At 37.6% G+C, this 10,270-nt stretch overlaps 1 protein-coding gene across 1 annotated transcript; it reads left to right on the top strand.

Annotated features, from left to right (window-relative positions):
* The first annotated feature begins 5,772 nt into the window (after positions 1-5,772).
* Positions 5,773-7,640, top strand: LOC111245737 (la-related protein 6-like). The gene has a single exon (XM_022794454.2). The coding sequence runs from the start codon at positions 5,903-5,905 to the stop codon at positions 6,941-6,943; it is 1,041 nt and encodes a 346-aa protein (XP_022650189.1). The 5' UTR covers positions 5,773-5,902; the 3' UTR covers positions 6,944-7,640.
* The last annotated feature ends 2,630 nt before the right edge of the window (positions 7,641-10,270 follow it).

The following is a 10,270-nucleotide window of genomic DNA, read 5'->3' as shown; positions in this document are numbered from 1 at the left end:
AAAAAGAACAAAACATTTGCGAGCTGATTATGAGTTTATAGCATATTCAACGTCTATAAAATGTTTGGTTATTACGAATGAATCCGCAATTAAAATTTGAGATTTCAATTAGCTTTTAAAAATCTTTTTGATAGATGTTTGAAATGATTTTTCACTTTTTATCTTATCCCACCGCTGTAGCAACCTCTGTACAGCGATGTACTTAGTGCAATTTCTCTGTTTCTGGCTTTTCAGAGTGAGTCGACAGCCGGATATGCTTGCTCGCCAGTTGCTCTTTTTAGGTGGTGGAAAAAACACGTAAACACACAGGCTTAGATTGGGAGAATAAGCGGATCGAAATCGACGTTGGATATTACTTTGCTCAATACAGGAAGTTATTAAGGCATAGCAATGGGGTGTCGCGTTGTCGTCAAGTAACTAGACTCCGTGCTTTCCTCACGTTCAAACCAACGGTTTAAAAGCTTCTTGAAGAATTAGAAATAGCAGGCTGCGTTTATCGTTTCGTTCCTACCAAGTATCTCATTAGTAGCAGATGCTTCTGATGTTTATTGTAAGTACTACTATAGTCGTACGTCCGAATTTAGTCGAGACTGCCATTGAACTTCAACGCGACACCGTTTTGTCGCCCGGTCACTCTTTGGCTAGCGGTTGAGTTCGAAGTATGCCTTGTCCTTCGCAACCTTATGCTCCAGATACGTTTCATGTTGATTAAATGTCCGCAAATTGTACATAGAATACACCACACGCATTTTCAGTATTTGAGGTATAGCCCTGTACTAACTTACATATATATATATATATATATATATATATATGCCAGTTTTAGCAGACGCGTTCTCCCTTTAAATGAAGAGTCTTCTCGATCGCGGCAATGCATTCCTATTTTTGAGAATCCGACATTGAGTCATGTCTTCGCTAACGTGGAACACCCTGAAACGTTTATCTATTTAAATAATGTGTCTTCGTTTAAAGGGTCCTTATTCAATTTTCGCCAGATTTCCACACCACTGTGGCCTTCGAGGACCAAAAACTAGACCCTTAAGCGTTGACATTCGAGACTGAAAGATTTTTTTCCTTTTAACTAACTTCTCCCGGAGTAAACTAAGATTTGTACTCACAGAGTTCTAAAAGGGATGGATATTTATCAGCTGAATTGCTAGCTGTGTAAAGTTCAAAAGTTATTCAATGCTCAACATTGGGTTGTCGAAAAAGTATTGGTCATTTTTCTAACTGCATAGTTTTAAAGACACATATCTCAAGTAATGTTAGTCGCGTCGGATCAGCATTAGCGTCAGTTATTTGCTAGCCAAACTGAGTAGTTAATAAAAAAAAAAATTTAGACTCAAGATAGTGCGCGTTAAAGATAGGTGAAAGGTCCGCAATATATGGCTGTATTTTACTATTTTATATATATAGAGGAACGAATGCTGCCCAAATATACAAAAAATCTGGGCTGTCTATGGTCAAGATGTGTTGTTGGAAGAACGGCCTATATACATAATCAATTAAAGGAAAAATTTTTTAAAAAAATACAAGTTGAAATACATCGGACCGTGAGTAGCCATAATATCATCAAGAAAAATATACCAAGCAATTTTAAAGCAAGCATTCGAAGAAGGTTGGCTACAAAAAAAGCTCAATGTTCACTTATTACTTAGCTGAATTCACTTATGACTTTAGAGAAACACAATGAAACGGAGTTACTTTTTAAAGCTGTTAATTACGAATGATTAAGAGTGGATCACATACGACAATAATAAGAAAATATGTTTCAGATATTGTGGCAAGGCTGAGCAGCGAGGCTGCAACAAGCCCGAAACTAGAAAGAGGCATCGTCTTCAATGCCAAAGCACGTACATCTTTAACTATCAAACAAAATTGAACAAAATTTGATGGTTAGTTTTAATGCATTCGTTCTCTTCTGTTTCGGAACTGTTGCTGAACTCCTACAATGGCGTTAATGTAGTTTCAATGGAGAGATGCAAACATTTTTTTTTAGTACAGAAGTTACAGAAACTTCGTGGTGAAGATATTATGACGTTAACAAAGAATTGAAAAAAGATTGTCGATCACAACCGTGCTTATAGTATATAATTTTGTTATGAAAGAACAGGTTGGCTTGAATGGCACAAAACCTGAACAAATAGTGCACAACTCTTGATGAGACACCACTGACCCCGAAATAAATAACACTATTAGACATCGCCACAGAGGTTGCCATCAATTTGTAAGAAGAAAGAAAGGACAAAGGAGAGAGAATCTTAATGTTTTGAGATTTCCGAGGTTATCGAGCTGAGCGTTGAGTAAAGGGAAAGAGTCAACATTTCATGCCTTATCTAAAGAATCATTTTAGAAAGCTCAGCTGCGAGTCGCGTGTGCAATGTAAAATGTATTCGTATTATTGTCTGCTAAAAGGCCGAGAATTCCAGACGAGGTAGTTTCGTATTACATTGGGCTACGCACTCTCTGGCGTACATAAAATGAATGATCCTGATTCAAACGTACTGACTCGCTGGCCAATTGTTATTAAGCTTTTAGTTGGTAGCAAAGATTGTCGTGCTGCCATAGTAGTCGGGTCGCTGACTTCATCTACATAGACCCGCGCTTATCCAAAATGACTGCTTTGAGTTGAGTACCTTGTAGACGCCAACATGGACACGTATATATGACTGGCACATAGCAAACTCGGCCACAGACTACAGGCCACAGGTGTTTAAGCTAAAACTATATAGCATTTCCAGCCAAAAACTGTCCAAGGCATCTTGGTTTTGTTGTGTTTACGTATATTTGCTAGCCGCCTTTGGTAAGACACTTAAAAAAATTGTACATTGGAGTAGCCACTAAAAAACTGATAAACGTATTCGAAAAATTAGTCTATTTTGAATTTATTAGCTTCAATAAGTACACATTTTGTCATAAGCTGCTTTTTATTCCACAGCTGCAGGAGAGGATCCGTCTTGGGGTGTGTCAAGACTTTGACCTAGATATCGCAGTTACCTCGGGCTTAAATGCTGCTAAATAAATAGGCAACTGTATAACCGTTTCGCCATCACCGAGGGCATAATGACTAATAAATATACCTGCGCAGACAGTAAAATAGGCTGCGATAAGTACGCAGATTTACGACGCAGAGGCTTGTCAGAAATACAGGCGTTACATGAGGAACTACGACAGGTAGTCTCATTAGTTTTACTGGGGTTCGGTAAGAAACGGCCACAAACGTCGACCACTGGAAAAATCGACATCGTTTCATCTTTTTCTGGTTCATCAGGCTCACTAGTTCTAGTTTCGTAAGATAATGATAGTTCATTTTGGCTGCAGTCATTTTGAAACCGTATTTAACAAACTCTACGAGCTGGATTTTGCATTGAAAATGAATGATTATACCTTGTGTTTACGTAAAACCTCTTCGTTTAATCATCCGTACCTTTACTCTGCAGTAGCTGAATTATCGGCCTTAATTATTCATAAAATTAAGACTACACGTTGTTCACCCATACGTAAGAGATCACCAATAAATAATTTTGCTATGCTTTGTGTAGCTAGTGTTGTTTTAGACTCCAAGAAAAAAAATACACATTTAAAGTGTACCTTCTTCTAAAAAAGTGCAACTGTATTAGTTATTAGTTAACCCTCTATAATAGAGGGTCTCAAGCAGGGCAGACAACAACAACAGCTCAACAAAAGCTTTGCGCAATTTCTGCCGTTAAACTTTTAGCCAATTCAACCATTTATTATGATAGACTGTCCCTCACTATTGGACACTGATTGCTATTCAACACAACAAGAAATTACTATTGTTTAATATCATTTCACATATTGTGTCCAAAATGTTCTTATATGCATTAACTTCGAAAGAAATAATTGAAAAAGAAAGTTAAGAAGACCAGGCCGATTCCCAATGTCCAGTTCGCTCAATTAAGAACTAATCACGCTTTTCGCTAGACTGTGGCTGCAAGCCCTGAAACATTAATTCAGTAGCGTGCTCGTGAAGAAGAAGACGTAAGCACTACGCAGTGTCTCGTCCAGGAAGATTAGCATTTTCATTTCTTAAAGATCCAACTGACTCAAATATACAGGCCATGCATAGCGAGGGAAGATCATCAACTGCACGAAGTGTCGAATCAAAACAAAAAGTGGACGGCTGAATTCATAGGAAAACCATCTTCAGCGATGGTACTTATGTTGATTATTGCGTAAATAGAGCAAAATTATCACATTTGAAATGACGAAAACTCATATGCGTTTCATGACCAGCAAATGCATCTTAAGCATATCACTGTTTGGGTCGTATTTTGGGCTGCAGGCATTACTGTTTACCACTACTACTTTGTGCTGGAAAAGCGCAAATAGTGTTAAGCAGTATCGAGGCATGTCAACCTAGTTCTTTAATCCCTGCCTCGATGCTGTTTGTCGCAAAGACACGTAGTACTTGTACGCTATTTCTATTTGTGACACATCATGTGAAACTATAGTTATGTTGCACCATCTCTAGCCGTTTTCCCCTTGAACGAGTCGACTTGCCCACCTAGATCTTTAAATTCAGCGATTCTAGATCTTCCTCCGGTTCTTTGAAGTCAAAAACTTGGCCCAGGATTTTGAAGACGGAGAGTAGACGCTGTATGACTCGCAGCTACAAGCACAACCTGCCATGATAAAGAAATTTGTCAAAAGGATGCAAATGTGTCCACAAAGCCTATGAACACATGCGTGCTATACAAAATTTCCATATATCAGCGAAATCAAATTGTCGCTAAAGGTAGAAAATTAATATCTTATCTAGAATTTAAATTTTCCGCTCACGTTCGAGTAATAGATACAGTTACTTAAAGTTAGTGTTGTAAAAATTACGTAACTGTAGCTGATCCTAGCTATATTAGCGATCCGGCTTTATTAGTATCGTTGTTGTATTGGAACAACATCATCCGTAAGCACGACCGTTTTCGGTAAATGCTTAAAATAGAATTGCTGAGATGGATCTTCTTTAAGTAATATTGAGTTACAGTAAACATAAAGAAAATATTTTTTTATGTTTACTGTAACTCTAATCAACAGAACGCATAACTGCATAGACATTTGAAATGTCTTTTTGAGGATATTCAAGTTAAACAATCGAAATAAAGGTCATTTAATATCTACTGTGTGCACGGTAGCAGTGTTGAGCCATAGGGTACAAGTAATTGATATAATTAATGGTATGGTTTGACTATCTTGATTACTAAGCGGCTTATTTATTAACATACAGGGTAATTTTATGCGCGTAAACGTTAACAATATATCTGTAATTATACCGATACCATATTCTTGTCTTTCAACGATATAGGATCTAAAGGCGCAACAAAATCATAAGTCCGTTCATAGTATTCTGTGGGCCATCTTCTCTTCAAGACTCCTCTGTCCTCTTGTCAATATATATATGACAAAGCATAATGCATTTCATAGCATGATATTTTTCAATGTTTAATCTTGATAATAACATCTGCACAGAAACACGTGTAGACAAATAAACGTCTAGTATACTTGCGGAGGCTGGAAACTGATCTGCCTTGACGATTTATACCCGCTAGAATTGCTAACGTGGCCTGTACTCGTTGCGGATGACAGTCAGTAGCTTGCCAATGGCCTTTGACGCAGTGATCTATTTTGCTAGTCTCGACTGGCGCTCGGCATGTTTGGCACGAAAACATCACGTCACAGTGGAACCTTCTTTCTCTCGTATTTAGCCGACCTCTCACCGCCACCACCTCGCAGCGCTATAAGGCTGAGCACATGATAGCGAAATCAGTATGTCTTTTTAACTGCGCAGACATACGAAGTGTCAAAGCCGTTTATCGATCTAGTTGTCATTTAAAATTTCCTGCTGCACCTGCTGCTTACCTGAGCAACTGAAGATTAAAGCAGGATGGTGAAGTGTGAAGAAACGTTGCTGAACTCAAGTTCCGGAAAGGGCTCGGTCCTTGACAGCTCTGAAGATATGGATGTACTTCCGCGGGGTCCCGAGCAATTACTAAGGATCCGGCAACAAATAGAATTTTACCTTTCAGATGAAGTGGTCTACAAAGACCAGTTCTTACTCAAACACGTCACCAAATCGAAAGAGGGATGGCTGTCACTTAAACTTATGTCATCTTTTCGAAAGGTAAAAAGTCTCTGCAAAGGTTACGATTGGCGTATCGTAGCCGAGGCATTACGCACATCAGAATTGCTCGAAGTCAATGAGGATGGATGTAAAGTACGACCTCGTTTTGCAGCTCTGGAGGAGGATGGGACGAAACCTGCTAGAAGTATCATCATCTGGGCTAAACAGCAAAGCTTACAATTTCTGGAAGAACGATTGCTGGAAGATATTTTCCGTAGCTGTGGTCCAATGCAGAATGTTAGGATTGTTTCGCCCGGAGAACCGATCGATGATACCACGCGGAAAATCTTCGCGCGCTATCCCAAACATCGCCAGCTCTCTTGCGCTGTAATCGAGTTTGAAAAAAGTGAATCTGCGACCGAAGCGCTTTCGGTCGTAGTCCCTGGGTTCCAAATTGTTTTGCTAAAAGACTGTTTGAAGCCGATAACCAAGAGGGCTAACGAAAAAATCGTAAACCGAGAGAAACGCATATTTTCAGACTCTGAAGTGTCTAAACGATTTTCGGTTCGATCCAAAGAGCACGCTTCAACCCAAGTGAATACTTTGCTGTCATGGCGTGACCGCTCACAACCAGTAGAAATTAAGCCGAGGGTAAAGTCGTTCTGCCAAAGTCTTTCGTACCAATCCAAAAAAGCTGAGCAAAAGGAGTCCAGGATCGTTAAATCGAAAAATGAGGCACCTTGTCCAAAGAATAGCATGCAATTAGAAGTTCGACCTAGAAGGTTCACTATTGACGAGATCCCCAATACTAGTTACCTCATTCGACAGCCCCGTGGACCGGATGGTACCCGAGGTTTCCACTAAATAACTGCAGTTCAAGGGGAGGGGGATCAGCTTTTCTTTACCAGTTTGGGTACTTATTTAGAAAGCAGTGTTTCTGGGTGTGCAAAAATTAAAGAAGGCGGAAATATTATGGAGTACGTTTAGACGGACCTGCTTATGTAACAGAGAGATTGATGTGCTGAAGAATGTTACATTTTTTTATTCAATATGTAAACATAATGTAAATAGCGAAATGACTGTACATACCAAATAGATATATAATGGAAGTTTATTTTACACTCGGCTTGTGTTTTCGGCTGCCATTGAAGAGCATAATGATCATCAGTTACATGTGATCTTGAGCAAAAGCGCTGTAGCCAAAAAAGTCAAAATTTACTAAATTAGAAGTATGTGTTGTATAGACTTGCAATTATACAATTGAATGATGAGATTTTACTGTTCGACATTTTACCTTTTTTGTTGTTTTGCATGTATTGTGTCACGTTGATCAATTTCGTAGAAAATGCACATTTAGGGTGTCCTGTCCAAACTATGCTGGGTTGTTTGTCATAGAAGGTATCCGCTCATCCGCTATATTTGGCACTAAAAAAGCCAATTCTTACTAGCACAAACCATAAACTCATCTTCATTGAAAATGGTGCGTCGCTATCGGAGCTAGGGCAAAGATCAGCTATTATTCAATCTCTCGCGCGAAATAAACCTCCGATAAAATGGTGAACGTCTCTTTTGTCTGAATTAAGGGTCTATGTTATTATCAGTCTCTATGCAGCTTCCAAAAAGTCCAGGGAAAAAGTTTCTCTCATGTTGGGCTTAGATTTGAATGACTCGAAATTCATCGAAATGGCGATAAAAAGTACTGCTGACAATTCTGAACATTTTTATACAGATACTATCTAGAGGAAAATACCTATTTTTAACTGAATGGTCTTGCAAACCCTGAATTTCTACAGTTTTGGCCTTTTTGAACGGAGCTTAGTGTAAGCCGAAAAATTAATTCCGTTGGAGTTTCTGCACGACACCTGAAGGAATCTATATTTACTAATATTGTTGGACGGATGGTTAAAACATCATTTTCGGACTACTCTGAAGCCGCCACGAGGTTATATTGAAGTTATGTGACCATCAAGAATGACGCTTTCAACACATGCAACAATGTTTATTGAAGTCAATTTTTTTTTTGTTAAGCGCGGTATGAGAAGAAATAACTAAGAAACGTCCCAGATTTACTCTCGTCTTCTAATAGCTGGCGTATGTGATTCTATCATTAAATTAACTGTCTTTCTTATACTGTAGTGCATCTTATTGACTATTTTCTCGAATTGAATTAGGTGTACACCGCATACAAATATGTGCAAAGAAAGTTTTAAAAACTTTGTTTGCACATAGAAAAGAATATTTTTTTACTGTTGACGCAAAAATATAGGACTGGAACATATCTAGTTCATGCCATACGCTTAGAGGACTGACAGGTATATTCACGTTAAAATATTCTGCACATATAGTCTATTTTGTAATGTTAAATTTGCTGTCCTTTTACACCTTTTTCCAATGAACTATCCAACAATCCATGATGTACATTTGAAGTCATTTATGACGATGGCACAGTTGCGGAACACATATAAGATTTGTTGTATTATATACACATATAAACTAATAACTTTAACTTTTGCAATCGCTTTTCTAGCAGCAAAAAGTCATCTGCAGGCCTACTATGGTAAAATTATCTAGATTACATTCTAAAACGAAAACACTACTCGCGGCATGATCAATTCAAATGGCATATTAAATATAATTTAAGGCTCAAACAAACAAAAGCAAAACAAAAGTTATATATAATATAATAGTTACCAAGAGACAAATGGGTATTGGCAATAGTAGAATTTATTCAATTATAATCATACTTTACTTTTTCAATACGGATAAGTTGAAATGCTTTGTAAATTAGAATTATAAACAATACAGGTTACGCTTTTTAAGTCTAAATTTTGTTCGCTTTTGTAACGTTCTTAATTCTCGGGCCTACTAGCTTCGAATAAAAGTAACAACGATTTTAATGTACAGCTTTCATTCATTGTACTGTTTGACGATAGACAAGAGCGATACCCTGTTCGTTGGCTCTTTGCTTTAGTTTGTAAATCTGTTATCACGTTCTTTTGATGACCATCTCACAAAAATAGTTTTAAGGAGTTCGAGTTCTAGTGTAAATGTGTAGCACTTTTTTTAATGACGTATTAATTTGAAGGCTTCATAAAATAAAAACAACATTAAAGGGAAGATTTTAATTTAGTAATTTTAATTTAAATGAAAGAGATCATTTTAAAGATTAAAAAAGCACAAAAGAACGGACTAAAAACCGACTTTAGAAGGACCAGTAAAAGTCGTTGCACGTTTTCAAAACGATGAAATACTGGAACTACCACGTTTCTAAGAACGGTACATCCACGCTCCAGAGGCATTTGTTATATGAGCAAAATGATAAACATATCGACTTTAAGACTGCAAGAAAAAGGTCTCCAACGCAATTCTAGTCTTGACCATCAGTCAACATGGAAAAAGCAAAAAAGTGGTACATAAAAACCACCGTAACTTATTTATCAACTCTGCATTTCACTAGAGCTAGAAGCTCTATTAAACTTTTTGGTTGACATTTAACATCAAACGTTGATAATACTCTACACGTTACTGACTGTACAAGAAAACGTAAACTTTGAACCGTTGTCATACGTTGTCTTTAACTATTAAGAGATAATTGCATATTAGTGACCCAGTTATGTCTGAAATAAATCTAATCAACTATAACTGTGGACCCTAGATAAGCAAGCAAGCAAGCCCATAAAGCATATTTAATTAATTTTTCACAAAAAAGTAATGTCCTCTTGGTTATCCTCAGTATCGCATTCCTTCCTTCTTTACTTCTACCCTCGTTTCCCCTACACACGTACCTCGGGTCTAATCTGACTATGTAAGTTCAGGCTCAGTTCGAATTTCGGGTATTATACTGGCAATTTGAAACGTTTATTTAAAAGTTAATGAGATATTTTTACAGAGTAAATTATTAGAGAAACTAGCTATACGGAAATATTTTTACGTTTGGGCGGAAAAATTACAACGCTAAGCTTAAAGATAGAACTCCAAATGCGGCAAGTGTACACCACCCCAGTCGGCCATTTGAGATCGATGAGAATCCCGAATGGCAAACAACTTGTTAATCGGTCGAGGAGATAAGCTACGAGTACCAGACTTTTGTCAGAAATTACCGTCGAATCTAGAAATACGCTAAAAAATTTTTGAGAAAAATAAGGCAAAAAGACAAAGATTTCCGTATAGTTATCCAACAGACAAAGACCC

Source organism: Varroa destructor, unplaced genomic scaffold, assembly GCF_002443255.2.
Source record: "Varroa destructor unplaced genomic scaffold, Vdes_3.0 BEIS01000002.1, whole genome shotgun sequence".
In the NCBI taxonomy this organism is placed as follows: Eukaryota; Metazoa; Arthropoda; class Arachnida; order Mesostigmata; family Varroidae; genus Varroa; species Varroa destructor.
This window is presented reverse-complemented; position numbering and strand designations above follow the sequence as displayed.